General features: G+C 43.0%; 1 protein-coding gene across 4 annotated transcripts in view; it reads left to right on the top strand.

Annotated features, from left to right (window-relative positions):
• The window catches only part of LOC137439654 (acetyl-CoA carboxylase), a 280,655-nt gene that overhangs the window by 60,965 nt on the left and 203,130 nt on the right, over positions 1-16,560 (top strand). For all 4 annotated transcript variants that reach the window (XM_078768288.1, XM_068135620.2, XM_078768287.1 and 1 more), the window contains exons 3-5: positions 3,941-4,073; positions 5,402-5,540; positions 5,861-5,970. In XM_078768288.1, coding sequence (XP_078624414.1) covers positions 3,941-4,073; positions 5,402-5,540; positions 5,861-5,970 — 382 coding nt within the window. The remainder of the gene's footprint in view (positions 1-3,940; positions 4,074-5,401; positions 5,541-5,860; positions 5,971-16,560) is intronic.

Below are 16,560 nucleotides of genomic sequence, written 5' to 3'. Positions count from 1 at the left end.
GTCAATCATGTATGGGAAAATCTTATTCTTGGTTAAAATTTCGCTGCTTTGACAGAATCTTATGCACAACGCATTTATGTTGTCATATTCAATTATTGTGGCATTTGCCTAATTCGAGGCCTCCCTCGAACTGACTGCTTTTGTTCCAGTTTTGGATATATTTCTTTCCTAAGATTCTTGGCTGTGTACTGACTGCAGCACTCAAACTTTGCCTCATGACATTCACTCAGATTTTCATTGAGCATGTTGAGTTTTCTTTGTCCAGTCACAATCGAATCTCGACTGAATAATCGACTGTTTCCTGTGATCCGTCTCTATGTAGAACTCAGGGGGCATTCGCTGGGGATCCTGCCTGTACTCAAGAGATAACATGATTTACCCTTTCCTTTTATTAGATATGGACCATGCCAATGATTTACAAACTTCGGGTACACATCTTTCCACTTGATGAAAAATTGCTCACCCAGCCTAGCTCTCGAGATGAATTGGTTTGCTCATGAGCATTTTACTCATGAGTTTATTACTAAATCACATTTTTGGTCTGAGTGTTGTGCTGCCCTCGTGGTACCATATTCCTCATTTTTGCCAGTCTACAACTTAAAGCCCTCTGTGCAATCCCTCTTGACTTCGGAGCTGCTATTGACCCTCTCGACACTGCTTCTTCCACTGATCTGCACTGCCTGGGGTAATGGTTAAGTTCCTGATGAATGTGCTCGAGTTGTCCGCACTATTAATATATGGAACCCCTCTTTCATCCCACTTCAGCATCCCACTTCCTGGTGTGAATGCATACACAAGCTTTCAATTCATCTCTGTGTTGTCCTCATTACCTCCACCACCGAAGGTGGACAGAGGTTATGTTTTCACCCCTGTCTGTTTGTCTCTGAGTAGGATATAAAGTTATGGATGGAGTAGAACAAAACTTGGTGGACAGGTTTGGTGTGTGACAAGGACAATTGAATCGGATTTTTATGAAGATCTAGATCTGGATCTCGATATGATAATTTTTTCAGTGAATCTTCACCATTGAGAGATAGGGCCGAAAACGATATATCACATAAAAATAAAAATAAACCACCTTTAGAGGCCATTTTTCCCCGCAAAGCGGGGGTTGGTCCGTGGCTGTTGTTTTTTGGTCCCATTTTTTTTGAAGCAATGTTTTACGGCCGGATGCCCTTCCTGCCGCCAACCCTTTTTGTCGCCTTTTACGACAAGCAGGGAACTACCAGTGAACTGGTACTCAATTAGCCGACCTCGGAAGAATGACAGGCTGAGTCAACCCCCCTGGCGTTAACTCAGCGATCGACCGGGATTCAAACCCAGGATCCTGGGATCCTAAGCTGGCACCCTAGCTGCTAGCCCAACACCAGGCAAACGATATATCACATGATATCTCAAAATTTTGACAGATACAGATGAAACTTGGTTTACAGGTTGGTGGGTGACGACAAACTGACTCGATTTTGGTGAAGATCTGACTCCGGATATGATAATTTTTTTTTTGGTTTTTTAAAGTGATTCTTCAGCATTGAGAGATGGGGCCAAAATGATATATATCACGATATTTCCTTGCACTTGATGTTTGACAAGTCTCTAAGTGTGAATGCAATGATTATTATACATTGATTGCAGCGAACGCGATAGCTATTTCTGCCGCATTGCACCAAACTTTCTGGCTAATTGTGTGGAACATGAAAGTCAACATCATTTAAAAAGCTACAGCATGGTCATCTTGCACCAGGTTTTGAAACTCTGCTCCAACCACATTTGGATAAATAAGTGTCACCAAACTTTCAATGCCACCACCATTTGGTGAAACGTCTCCGGGAAGTACTAGTTCCATTGCATCAGTTGCACCTGTGCTAAATCCCCTTGCCGTGCTGGCCTGAATCGTTGAATAACGCACGGCGCTTGTCTCCAGACTAAAAAAATATTGCACCTGCCCTTTAAAATACCGACGAATCCAGCAGATTTCTTAACTTAACCTCTTGTCACTTAAAAAAAGAAAAGAAAGTGCAGCACCCTGAAGTTGTGCCAAAAGTTGTCGTCAGCAATTTTGTGTGGTGACTCGCTTTGCTCCATCGAATGCTGTGCCTGTTGTTCTTCCGAGGCTACCTGCATTTTACTGTTTTCCCTCCTCTTGTCAAATTATGTTCCCAAAGGTGTGTTTGGGTGCCGCCATTCATCCCATCTTTACATTTTCTGTTCCTTATTGCTAACTACCTTTCATGAAATCGGTCTTATCGAAGACCTTCATCTTTTCTTAATCTTCCTTTATGCTCTGCCACCTCCTATAACAGTGATCAAGCCTACTTCTTCATGTTTTTTTTTCTTTTCTTTTTTTCTTTTTTTGTATACAGAGTCGAGGCTCGTGAAAGAGCTAACATTTATCAAACAAACAAATCAAAGAAACAAGCAAACAAAGTATATAAAAAGGGGAGCGGTCGACAAGATGGGGAGAGAAGGGGAGGAAGCACACAAACACAACATTTGAGAGCAGGGACATCGGGAGATGTTTTTGGAGGGAGAGGGCCTGGGGGGAGGCAGGATAGGTATAAAACGCAAGGACACCAAGGACTTCCAGGAAAGAAGTCAAAAGTCACCTCAAAAAAGTGGATTTGGGGTGAAATTAGCGGGGGTTAAGGTATTTCCACCCTCTTCGCCCGTACTTTCAAACTGATAAACTTATCCCATTGTGTCTTGCTGTCGCTGTTTGCCGACTTTATCAATACCACCCTTCGTGTCATTCCTTGGTATTTTGCTTATTGCTTTGTTCCGTCTGCAGTCGTGTGCAACTCTTCATGGAATTTTGTGCCGGACCTGGCCAAATTACGAATTCCATGTTGAATATCTCACTGAATGCGATTTCAAAACACCAAGCATATTTCCTGCCAAGGATGTTGTGCTTTGGGCTTCTCTGCCTCACCCGTCCCTTCTCGCCCACTAATTTATATTTCTACCGTGATGTATTTTCAAATGAAGCAGTTCCAGTCATGAGTACTGTATGCAGCGGCCTCGCTCTGGTTTTGCAACATTTCTTGAGGCGCAGCATTGCCGCTTAATCAGAAGTGCTAATTTAATGCAACTGAATAAAAACGAGAAAAATAGTGTCTGCTCTAAGCCGGGCTAAATCCTGCCTCGGTTTTTGTGGCTCTGCTTTCATCAAGGTTTACCAGTTTTGGAGTTGATACAGCCCGATTGCTGGGTTCGTTGCATCACAATCCAATGTCTTTGCTTGGCTCACTCTCAGAGATTTGGGTTTTTATTGTTCCTGGTCTGATAGGAGGACTCTGGCCTTCAATAAACTGGAGAGCTTAAACAAATCTGGCTTAAATTGATTATTCAACTGCTCCAATCCATTTGATTATGAAACTTGGATTGAGTGTTCTTTTATCAACAAATTGCTGATGTTTCTTGTTTTCGTCTCATTTATGGCCATCTCTTTGTAAGATAGCTTTAGGTCTTCAGTTGTTTGGCCTTATCAAATGAAAGGACTATGCAATAAGATTAATGAACTGGAATAAATAATTAAATTGATATATGTGGGAAAATTACTTGCCCAGACCGGGAATGGAACCAAGGTCCTCTGGAAAACCATACCAGTGCTCTGCCATCTGAGCTATCTGGGTGACCCCCTGACTGAGCATGCAATTTTCCCACACATATGATTGCCACTCTCCTCTTTGCTCCTATGGTTGGCAGCGAGTGCCCCGGAAGCATTGACCGAAAGAGAGTGGCAATCATATGTGTGGGAAAATTGCATGCTCCGTCAGGGAAGCCAAGATAGCTCAGATGGCTGAGCACTTGTACGATTTTCCAGAGGACCAGGGTTTGATTCCTGGTCTGGGCAAGTAGTTTTCCCACATATATCAATTTAATTATCCAATAATACCAAGCTATTGTATATCTGTTTGTGACTTATAGTGTGGGTTGTCTGCAGGTCGAGCATGTCCGGGGCACGGCTCGTGAGAAGGGGTAGTGATTCAAAGAGAATGGACCAGTACCGAGACTTCACGGTGGCCTCGCCTGCGGAGTTTGTGAAGCGCTTAGGAGGCAACCGGGTGATTGAGAAGGTAAATGGCTGTGAAGTGGACAGTCTCTCCAGAATCGCAGGGATTGAACTGACATTTTAATTTTCTTATATTTTTCTCTGTTCGTTCATTCCCTGGTTTATTGTGTTAAACTGTTACCCCAATGCCCTACTGTCAGTTCATGTCCTCCGTTCCCTTGCTCTTCCATGAGCCTTGCTCGATCTTGTCAAATCAAATTAGTCTAGTAGGAAGACTAGGTCCCCCTGCACCCCCCGGAGATATACTTCTAATCAGTGTTTCTAGATTGGAAAAAATGTGTAGAAAATGACTAGCTATGGCCCCAAGCTGAAAAAATGTCCCACATACCATTTTTATGCAAATTACTGCTGCAAATTTTATGCAAAATTATGCAAATTTTATGCAAATTTTTGATGAGGAGTAGAGTTGAGGGGTCTTTGAGGGCTTCATCAAGGTGCTCTCGGTTGCAAGACTGGGTCATTCTGAGAAGCACAGCAGGGTCAGAGATCATGATGTTCTCCTCCTCAGTGAATCTCTCCATCAACAGCCTCTCCATTGCCTCACACACTGTTTTGAGGCAAAAGAGGGACTTTGCGTAGGCCTTTCCACTGAGAACACCTTTGAGAGATCCACTTGTTACTAGTTGTGCCTCAAAGAGAATCTCTGCATATCCAGAACCACGCATCTTGTGTCCAGTGAGCATCCCGATGTAGTTCATGGATGTGTGGAAGGGTCCAATCGTTACTACATGACTAGCAAATTCATTTGGCCAGCGCCAGATGATGGGAAGGGCTTTCATGCAGACACCCAGATCAAATGTATTCAGGACCCATCTCTGACCCACCTCAGCAGTTGCTGCCTCGGAACGCTTCAGTAGCTCACGAACAACTGCGTTGTCTGTGATCGGTCTGTGCCTGGTGCCTGCATGGCATGGCAATGGCCTGCAGCCTGTGCCTGGGCTAGGGGGTTGATGGAGAGATTCACTGAGGAGGAGAACATCATGATCTCTGACCCTGCTGTGCTTCTCAGAATGACCCAGTCTTGCAACCGAGAGCACCTCGATGAAGCCCTCAAAGACCCCTCAACTCTACTCCTCATCAAAAATTTGCATAAAATTTGCATAATTTTGCATAAAATTTGCAGCAGTAATTTGCATAAAAATGGTATGTGGGACATTTTTTCAGCTTGGGGCCATAGCTAGTCATTTTCTACACATTTTTTCCAATCTAGAAACACTGATTAGAAGTATATCTCCGGGGGGTGCAGAGGGACCTAGTCTTCCTACTAGACTAAATACACTGCGTGAATTTTCTGCTTCTAGGATTTTTTTTCCTTCACGTGTGCGCATACAGGTGCTGATTGCTAACAATGGCATAGCAGCGGTCAAATGCATGCGGTCGATCCGCCGTTGGTCTTATGAAATGTTTCGCAATGAGAGGACAATCCGATTTGTCGTCATGGTAACGCCTGAAGACCTAAAAGCAAATGCCGGCAAGTTATTTGGTTTTAACTATTTTTTAGCCTTTCATATTGATTAATGCATTTTTGTTTGTGAGGGGTAGGGTTGTGAGGGGGATGGAGTGGAAGGGGCAACTGTTATGTGTTGTTTACACCTTTGGTGTGTGGAAGGGGTTGGGGAGACAGGAGGATGAGGAATTGGTGTTTATGCTGGAATGAGCCATTTAACAAAGGCAGCAATTGTTGTACAACTTTATACGGTATGTTTGCTGTGAAGCTACGAGCTGCACAATTAACCTCAGATGTCTTTGGAATGATTTAAAGCTGATATATTCCTACTTTGTTTTGAGCAGAGTACATAAAGATGGCGGATCACTATGTACCTGTCCCTGGCGGAGCAAACAATAACAACTATGCAAATGTGGAGCTCATTGTGGACATTGCCCAGCGGATTCCTGTGCAGGTAACAGGCATTAAGGTGCTGCTGAATGAGTACTTGGCATGGTAAGGTGGTGCTGGGTGGATGGGGGTGGGGAATGGGCAGAGTGTTGGTATATATGGTTAGGGCTTTTGTTAGTTTGAGTAACAGCAGATACCCTCAGATAGAACCTCAAAATCACTCTGACTTTCTGTCTCAATGCCTCTTTGTAATATATTGTTACGGTTGTGGGTCTTCAAGACTGTCGTGCTGCCAGGCATGTCGAGGACGAGAGGTCTGGTCTACGCATCCTCTCCAATGATTTGGGCACAAAACGGCGTATCAGACACAAGACCATGGCAAATTTACCTGACAAGATCGGCTGAGCAAGAGCCATCAAAAATTTGCTTTTATTGTGCGGAACAAATCTGCTCGACTGCTATAATGGATTTATTATTAATTATTTATACGCTATCGGGTCCCCTGGGCCGAGGATCACATGCAGGTTCTCATTAACAAGTGAAATGTATTCCTCAAAATGGGGCGGGGAAGAAGAAGATACGACCGACCGCATAAGCGGCAATCAAACTGTAACAAATAAATTTTAAAATACGCACTTGCCCTCGGAACTACGATGGAAATCAAACAGATAACCTAACCACTCATTGGTGGTTACGTTATCTGTGATGGGAGAATGTATCGGGAGTCATCGGAACACACTGGACTAGCAGGAGAAAAATGAGACAGACATGAGAATGGAGCCTGTCCCATGTGTCAAAGATCGCCAATGGGTGACGGACTTGTACAACGTTTCAGTCCCTTCTGCATGTTTGCCGCTGCATGCTGCAGTTCTGTTTGAGCTTGTCCTCTTGCCACCTTCACTAACGACGAACCACGAGCAAAGGTAGAGCAGGAAAACAAGCACCAGCAGCAACCAGCAATCAAGGAGAGAAGCACCGTGAGCCAAACTTATGAACTGCACAGGAATAGCAATCCGGAGAGAGAGTGGGGAGGGGGTGGGTGGGGGGGGGGGGGGGTGAGGAGGGTATAACTATTCTAGTATATGCCCCATTTACTCACTAAGCTAGATCGGTGACACAATGGTCGAATATGAAGATGGTGCGGGGTATGTGGATCATGAGTTAATAATTTTAGCAGAATGAAAAAGACTGTGGTTGCTCATTCAGGTTGGTATTTTTCTTTTTGTTATTAAAAAAACGGGTGCTTTCAAAATGACGTATCCACACAAACGAGTCCTTTCCCACATGCACTGTGTGTGCATTTTCAGTGATTCAATTCCTCTAATCAGGGCACTTTTTACATGCCATCGCTAGGGTGAAATCTGTCAGTCAAATAGTCTTTTGACATACAGTAATTCTCAGCATTTGATCGAAAGAGTGGCAATTTCAAGATGGTTAACCATAATTGTTGTGTTCTTGGATGTAAATCGGACTCACCGGAAAATATAGGAAATACGAGAAATATACGTGGATGAGAGGTGTCGAGTTCCTACCATTTCCTGTCGGGGAAGTCTGCTTGGTACATCCGGCTCTCACATAAATATGGCTGGCACAATCTTTGTGTATTTTCACATCGTGAAGATGTCCTTTGTCGAAGAGTTGATAATAAATCGTTACTTTGTTGCTAATGACGTACAGCATAGTCTTTCCAATTGCAGAAGTCCATTCAATAAATCATGTTCTGCCAAGACTGCCATATTCACAGGAGGCACTCCCACAAGGCCCAACATCCACTCACTGTAGGCAAACATTTCGGGTTTGGGTAGCACCGGATCTTGCACTGATCCACATTGTCGGGAGTCTGCAGTAAAGGCAGCTGCAGGATTTCAGCCCTGTCAGTGAGCGGAGAAAGTTCTCCAAATCTTTTATTGTGCGGAGGCCCTCCCCCTTCTCTCAGGTACTTTTCCAAGTATTTTATACTTCTTTCAGAAGCTTTGTGAGCCATTTTAGCTAAGAATCCTTGTCTCGCACGCACAAAATATTTCAGCATGCCCTGATAGCCGCTGTTGCGAGGTGTTTCTGCACATGCATGCAAAGCATTCTGTGATGGATTTTGTAATTTCAAAAGTCCCATATTGGACATGCAACGTACATTGTACAATGTTGCAATTTTCCTCACCTGAACTGAGTGATCCTGGACTGTCATCTGCAAATCGCGTCTCTGACAAAATCTACATATATGTCTGCACATGACCCATGTTGATACCCTTGGAAAACTAGCCAACTATGTGGTCAAAGTAAGTTTAGGTATGCTAAGGCCTTGTTTTAACACCAAATGAGTTGGCTCATGCCATCAATGTGGGGTGGCTCAGAATTCCATTGCTTCCAAGTAGAATGTTCATCGCGGTGTCATTTCTAGGGCACTGACATTATACTGGTCGGTATTCTCATAATTGTAAACTCACGGGCGTTTCTTTGACAAAGTCGGCAACATATCTTTTTCTATGTGTTTTTGTATGCTGAATCCAGAAAACAATGTTGCCAAGCTGAATTTTGAAGTTAACATGACAAAATTCAAAATGGCCGCCAATTCACACTAAAAAGCTTATATTTCAGCTACTAAACAATGTAGAAAGTTGATTTTGGTGGCTGTACCCACATTTTTGGGGACAAGAAAGTTGATTAAGCCAAAATAAATTCTTATTATGGCCACCATCTTGGATTTCAAGATGGCCACCATGGTCAATAAGGTATGATTTCTAATATATCAGAACTTGTAAGCCATCAAAAGATTAATTCTTGGAGTAATACATCCACTTTTATTCTGCCAAAAAATCTGGCCATGATAACTTTTCACATTTCATTCAATAGTTGTGTAGTTATTTTACTGTACATATGCAATTCAAGACGTTTATGCAAGTCTTCAGATTTAAGTTTGGTTTATGCATGTGAGGTCTTGGTTAACATCAGCACAGGTACATAGTCCAGTACAAGGAAGTTTTGCTTTCCTGCACTTGCACCAGAGATTTCTGCAGCCAGTTTTGCATTGGCAATGAATAATTTCCAAACAAGCTTGGGGAATTGGCTCCAAAGACATAAGGATGGGTACAAGATCATTCTGTTCAATTTGCCATCCCATATCTTCTGGTTTGGGCAGTCTCTGTATGGCAATATTTGCCTGTCGTCACACCATCACTTGAAAGTGCACTCTTTGCATATGGAAACTGAAGGCATCACTTGTTGGTGGCAACTTTTCTGAACTGTCACTGCGAGCAAAGAGCATATGGCGGGCCTCATCAAGTGAATCCACTGCAACCTTGTAAATCTTGCCAATGAAACACTCTGCTTGTTTCATAGCATCACTTGTCAGTTTACCAAATCCAACATTCAAAAGAAGGTCAAAGTGATGCTTAAAGATTTCCCATGCTGTTTTTTTGGAATGGCCATATACAAATGAAGTAGTGTCTGTGCCGGTCAAAGCATTGAATTAAAGAATGGCTTTCTCTGATCCTTCAGGCAGCTTCTCAAACACTTCACGCAGGGGTATGTATTTTGGTTTTCTCGCTGTCCCAGCCATCAACCACACTTTGCACATGCAGGAAATTTCATGCAGATGAGCCAGCAGAATAATAAGGACATTAACATCCTTTGAAACAAGAACAATGTTGCCCATAGCCATCTCTTTGCTCATGTGAATGGCATGCAAAATGAGTCTAGTATCCCCTTCTTCATGGTTGGCTGTGAGATTGGTCAAATTGAGACGTTGATTTGAGCTTATGACCCCTTCCTCATCAGAGAAACCACCAGCAGCAACAATTGTTTTCTCTTGATCTTGAGTTTGAAGCATCATTTTACCTGATATGAACTTGGCAAGGGCCGCTTTATTTTCACTTCATACAGGGTTGCAAATGTAGATGCATTATTCTTGTGAATAGGATCTCGAAATTTATACTGTACAACACCTTGCTCTTGATATTATCGAATATTCAAATATTGCCATGCAGAAACTGCCCAAACAACAACAGGCATTTTAAGGCCATTTTCCCTGCAAGAAGGAAAATAAGGCTAACCCCCGCTCCAGCAGGGAAAATGGCCTTAAAATGCATGTTGTGTGTTGTGTGTTCCCTGCAAGAGCGGGGGTTAGCCTTGCGGTCCCCATGACAATCTTCTCCATTTTGCCCTATTTTCTGCATCTCCCCTTGTTAACCCCCTTGCCCGCATTTCTTCTTCGACCATATTTAGCCAAGTCTTTCTCGGTCATCCCCGTCCTCTACTTCCTTCTACATTCATTTCCATCACTCTTCTCAACCAGTCACTTTCATCCTTCCTCAACACATGACCAAACCATCTCAAACTGTTTCTCTTCACAGCATCCATCACAGGCTCTATTCCCATCATCTTTCGCAATTCATCATTTGTCTTCCTCTCTCTCAACGATACTCCACACATCCACCGAACCATTCGCATTTCCACCCTTTCCAGCCTTCGTTGCTGCTCTACGTTCATTACCCATGTCTCGCTCCCATAAATCATAACACTTCTCACACATGCAGCATACACCTTTCCCTTCAGCTTCAACGACACTCCCCTCCTTGTCAGCACGCCACTCAGTTCCCGAAACTTCTTCCATGCACATCTCACTTGAGCAACCGTTCCCGAGTCGAATCCACCTTCTCCATTCAGCATGTCTCCAAGGTAACAAATTGTTTTCACACCTTCCAGCTTCACGCCGTCTCCAAGATCCAACTCAACATTTCCTCCATCTGCAACTCCCTCTGTGCACACCTTACACTTGAATGTAGCTGCCACACTGGTTAATGACCCTCTCAAACCACTACATTTTTGATGAACCCACTCAGCGCACATTGTACATTGAATGGAGTTCACTCCGACACCCTTCCTGCACACAGCACATGGCCACTTCCCAGTTCTTTCCACCTCACCACATGCTTTACCACTTGCCATCACCTTCGTTTTTCCGATATTCACCTTCAGACCTTTTGTCTCCATACATTCCTTCCACTTGTTCATCTTCTCCTTCAGTCCATCCATACTTTCGGCAATCAACACCAGATAATCTGCATCCAACAACTCCCACGGTAAACCCTCCTTTACATTCCGAGCCAGCACCTCCATCACAGCTACAAATAGTAGTGGACTTAGTACCGACCCCTGATGCACTCCCACCTTCACCTCAAACTCACCACTGTTCCCGTCCTTTGTCCTTACAGCTGTGCACGCTCTTTTGTACATTGCCATCACTACTCTGATCAACCATTCCTCCACTCCTAACTTCCTCAATGCCCATGTCACTACTTCACGTGGAACCCTATCGAATGCTTTCTCCAGACCAACAACAACAACAAACAACATGCATTTTAAGGCCATTTTCCCTGCTAGAGCGGGGGTTAGCCTTGCGGTCCCCATGACATTTCTCCAGATCAACAAACCCAAGAAACAACTTCTTCCTCTTCTCCATGTACTTCTCCTGCAACTGCCTCACAATAAAAAGCGCGTCTGTCGTTCCTCTTCCTGGCATAAATCCAAACTGAATTTCGTCAATCTTCACTTTCTTCCTTATCCTCCTCTCCAACACCCTTTCCAATAACTTCATTCCATGCTCCAATAACTTTATCGCTTGATACGAGCCACAGTCCAGAGGGTCACCTTTCCCCTTGTATAGAGGGACGAGGGTACTCAGTTCCCAATTCACTGGAATGCGGCCTTCTTTCACCACCAGATTGCACATCTCTGTCATTCTCTTCACACCCCAATTTCCCGCTACCTTCAACATATCTCCCACAACTCCCGTCGGCCCTCCCGCTTTTCTACTCTTCATTGCTTTTATCGCTTCCTCAACTTCCTTCTCGGTTATCTTCTCTGCCGGTCCTAAAACTGGGTTACTCTCTATGTTGCCATCCCATTCATTCTCTGCATTCAGCAGTATTTCCATATATCTCATCCATCTTCCTTTAATTCCATCTGGGTCCACAACGATTTGCCCCACTTCATCCTTCAAGCAACTCACCCCCATCACATCACACCTCTCTTTCGCTATCTGCTTTGCAATCCTGAATGCTGCTCTCTGACCCTCTTCCAAATCCAAGCGTTCTCCGAACATTTTCCTGCATGCCTCCTGCGCCATTGCTACCTCTTTCTTTGCAGCCTTCTTGGCTGCCTTATAACTTTCATGCTCTGCCTTTTCTGCCCCCATACCCTTCGCCTTCTGCCACTCCTTGAACTTCTTCCTCTTCTCGTCAATCTTCTTTCCAACTTCATCATCCCACCACCATGTTTCCGAGTGCCTCGGTGGTCCTTTTGTCCATCCACATACCTCACCAACGGCTCCCAACAGACTATCTTTCATTGACATCCAACCATTTTCAAGCTCAACCACATGACGATTGAATGAAATGTGAAAAGTTATCATCATGGCTAGATTTTTTGGCAGAATAAAAGTGGATGTATTACTGCAAGAATTAATCTTTTGATGGCTTACAAGTTCTGATATATTAGAAATCATGCTTGTTTGACCATGGTGGCCATCTTGAAATCCAAGATAGTGGCCATAATAAGAATTTATTTTGGCTTAATCGACTTTCTTGTCCCCAAAAATGTGGGTATAGCCACCAAAATCAACTTTCTACTTTGTTTAGTAGCTGAAATATAAGCTTTTTAGTGTGAATTGGTGGCCATTTTGAATTTTGTCATTTTGGGCATGTTAACTTAAAAATTCAGCTTGGCAACATTGTTTTTTGGATTCAGCATACAAAAACACATAGAAAAAGATATGTTGGCAACTTTTGGAAATATCCGACCAGTCTACATGGTACCATCAGACTGGCAATGCATGGAGAGACCTCTCTGATTGGTTAATGATGACAAGCTCTTGGATCTTTTAAACAATAAATACAAGGTGCAGGAAAATGAAACTGGCTGCACGTGATGTGCAACGCGTGAAAAGTAAACCGAGTGTTCATTTACGTTTGTATACAACAAACAACAACAGCCATTTTAAGGCCATTTTCCCAGCTAGAGCGGGGGTTGGCCTTGCGGGCCACATGACAATCTTCTCCATTTTGCCCTATTTTCTGCATCTCCCCTTGTTAACCCCCTTGCCTGCATTTCTTCTTCCACCACCTTTAGCCAAGTCTTTCTTGGTCTCCCCCATCCTCTACTTCCTTCTACATTCATTTCCATCACTCTTCTCAACCAGTCACTTTCATCCTTCCTCAACACATGACCAAACTATCTCAACCTGTTTCTCTTCACAGCATCCATCACAGGCTCTATTCCCATCATTTGCCTTCCTCTCTCTCTCAACGATACTCTGCACATCCACCGAACCATTCACATTTCCACCCTTTCGAGCCTTCGTTGCTGCTCTACGTTCATTACCCATGTTTCGCTCCCATAAATCATAACACTTCTCACACATGCAGCATACACCTTTCCCTTCAGCTTCAATGACACTCACCTCCTCGTCAGCACACCACTCAGTTCCCGAAACTTCTTCCATGCACATCTCACTCTAGCAACCGTTGCCGAGTCTGATGAAATTCAGCATGTCTCCTCGGTAGCAAAATGTTCTCACACTTTCCAGCTTCACGCCGTCTCTAAGATCCAACTCAACACTTCCTACATCTGCAGCTCCCTCTGTGCACACCTTACATTTGAATGTAGCTGCCACACTGGTTAATGACCCTCTCAGACCACTACAATTTTGATGAACCCATTCAGCGCACATTTGGTTTGTTCAAAAATTTGAAGATTGGATTTTCATTTCTCCACACGCCTGCCCCTATTCCTATTGAAGAAAGTAGTTTGTGGTGAAAATTTGAGCTTGATTGGACAATATTTCGAGGTTGCTCAAAATGTTGACAAATTTTAATGAATAATAAGAGGCAGAATTTTTAGCATCATACATCAATTCATAGATAATTATCTATTTTCAATTACTCAACTTATTTATTATTGTTATTGTTGTTGTTTGTTTGTAAACTAATAAATAATTATGTACAATGTACCATTGTACAATGTACATGTATGTTCAATTGTTCATTGTTCATTGTTCAATGTTCATTCATACAGTCAAATTAAGATTAAAAACAAACAGTAGATTAAACATTCATGTATTAATTTGACAATAAATCATTTATCGGAAAAAATAAATCATCCATCAGAAAATATAAAATATCTATCAGAGACGATAAAACAAATCTATCAGAACAATTAAAACAAAGTAAACATCAGAATACACATAATTTGAATGATTTTACATAACATTGTTTTCAGAAACTTGTGTTTCAAAACATTGCCTACTTCTTTGACAAGATGGCTTTGGTTGACACTGGAAAGTTTTCACGATGAAGTTTCACAACTCTCAACACAAATTGCTTCTGCTCTTCATTCTTGGTCAGAGTGTCATGAAAGTTTGGATGAGAGCAACACCTCGCTCAGCACAGTCATTGATAACCTTCATGCTGTGTATCTTCTTCTCAAGCTCTTGGTATGAGTTGTCTGTGTTCCAGAGGTGTGGCTCCTTTTCCAGAAAACTCAGTGATACTTCTTTGTCAGACTCTGAGATGACAACACCAAATAATTCAAGAGATCACCTTGTGATGTAGGTGTCCACTGAGTCATCAAGCCTGAAGGCTTTAGCATCTATCCTATGAAGATTGTTTGGCTTTGGAGCCCGCTTGAAGTTCTTCACCATCTTTGCCTTTGTCTCATCATAGCACCCGGCTATCAAAAAGAGCTAATGCAGCAAGGTGTTGGAGCTAATGCAACAAATACCAGAGGTGTCTAGTGAATGCTTTGACAGCAGTTTCACGGACAACCATATCTGGGTAAGAATCAAGGGTTGAAAGAAGAAGCAAATCATTGAGAGGTGCCTTTGTGGGTAGCAGCGCCTCATGCCAGAATCTCGCATGCAGAAGTGCAACAAAAATAACGATCTGTGTGATTCCCTCAATTCACGTGATGTTAGCTTTATTTGGGCTTTGAAGAGAACCATCTTGAGAGCATATATGGCTTTCATCATCCAGCGGGCATTGTGCATAGCTCCTGGGGCACGGAATTTCACCTCTCTGGCCTCACATCCACCCAGAAATGTATGGCATAGTCTCAGAAGTTCTTCATAGTCATCACGTGGGTGTTGTTCTTCGAGTGCAGCGGCATAAAAATGTATCATATTCTGACGTTCAACAAGGTTATCGGAAAATATTTTATCTTCTCCTACTTGGAACCTCTTCTTGTCAATTAAAGGCCACTGTTTCTGAAACCTCTTGAACAGTCTGATCTCAGGTCCGCAAGTGGGTCCTATGACTTTAGTTGTAACATCAGAGAGCATTACTTCAAACACATGATGACGACATGCAATCCAGACAAGCTTAGCATCCAAAGCTGCTTCAATGAAGGTACATGCTCCGTTTCTCAGCCCTGTGTTGGATGCAGTGGTGTCAAACACGATGCCTTTCACCAACTGTTTGACATTCCACTCCTCAATAAGTTGTATGCATGCATTTGCTTGTGCTACACCAGTGCCTTGGGGAATTTTTGGGACTCCAAGCAACTTCTCGGTATTCATACCAGTTACAAGTATCGCTACCCGATCAACAGATTCTTTGTGATTGCCAGTATAATCAGGGAGCAGTTTCCCATCCCAGTGTAGTAGGAGTGGTCTATTACATGAGAAATTTGCCTTTCTTCAGTGGCCATTATTTCCCTTCCACGAATTCGAGCACGACGAATTGGCACTGTGTGACAGAGAAATGTCTTCAATGGTATGACCAAGAGATTGTGCAAAAGCACTGGCCACAAACATAGCATGCCGATCTGAGAGATTTACTCTGTCCAGAGTTGCCACTATTGCTGGAGTGATCACCTTGATGGGAGCCTTTTTCGCTTGTTTGGCAGAAGATGGACTTTGGAGTTTGAATTCATTGTCCCCTGAATCAGAGCTTTCAATCTCAGACTCATCATCATCATCATCATCAACCACAGCCGATGTTGATGGAACAGATTGCATTGCTGTTAGAGTCTCAGCAGCATGTTTCTTCTTTCCTTTATCTTCATTCTCAAGCCTGATATGCTTTCTGTTCTCCTTCACTGCCAGAGTGTTGTCCACAGATCTCATACGTGAACTTGAGGGATCTTCACGCTGCATGATAAGGAATGCTTTGTCTTCTTCATTCGTCATTTTCTCAAGCGCATCATTTGGTGAGATATCGAAGAGGGATTGAAGATCATCTTTGAACATCTGCTCCTTCACTCTATAGTTTTCGAATGTCTTGGTTCTAGTTTTCTTTACCAGTTTGTAGGCATCATACAACTTCAAAGGTTGGTGCTCACAGGAATCTACTCTCTGCACTGGAACTCGTGCTTTCTCCCAGTATGCACACACAGCTTGTACACTAGGTATGGCACTTTCACGAACTGTATGGTGTTCTTGTATGTGATGGTACACCATTTTCTGCAATGTGTGTCCTTTGGTTGGTAGTCCCCCCACATATTATTTCCTTTTCAGACTTGCCCAGCAAACAAACTGTGGAAGAGCTGCGAGTTTCTGCCATCTGAAAAAAACAGGATAAATAAAAAATGTTATTTTTTGAGCAACTTCTAAATAAGTTCCAATTGACCTCATATTTGGTTCATATGATCTTTATAAACATGG

The sequence above is a fragment of the Myxine glutinosa genome, chromosome 14 (genome assembly GCF_964187855.1).
Source record: "Myxine glutinosa chromosome 14, kmMyxGlut1.1, whole genome shotgun sequence".
Taxonomy (NCBI): Eukaryota; Metazoa; Chordata; class Myxini; order Myxiniformes; family Myxinidae; genus Myxine; species Myxine glutinosa.
This window is presented reverse-complemented; position numbering and strand designations above follow the sequence as displayed.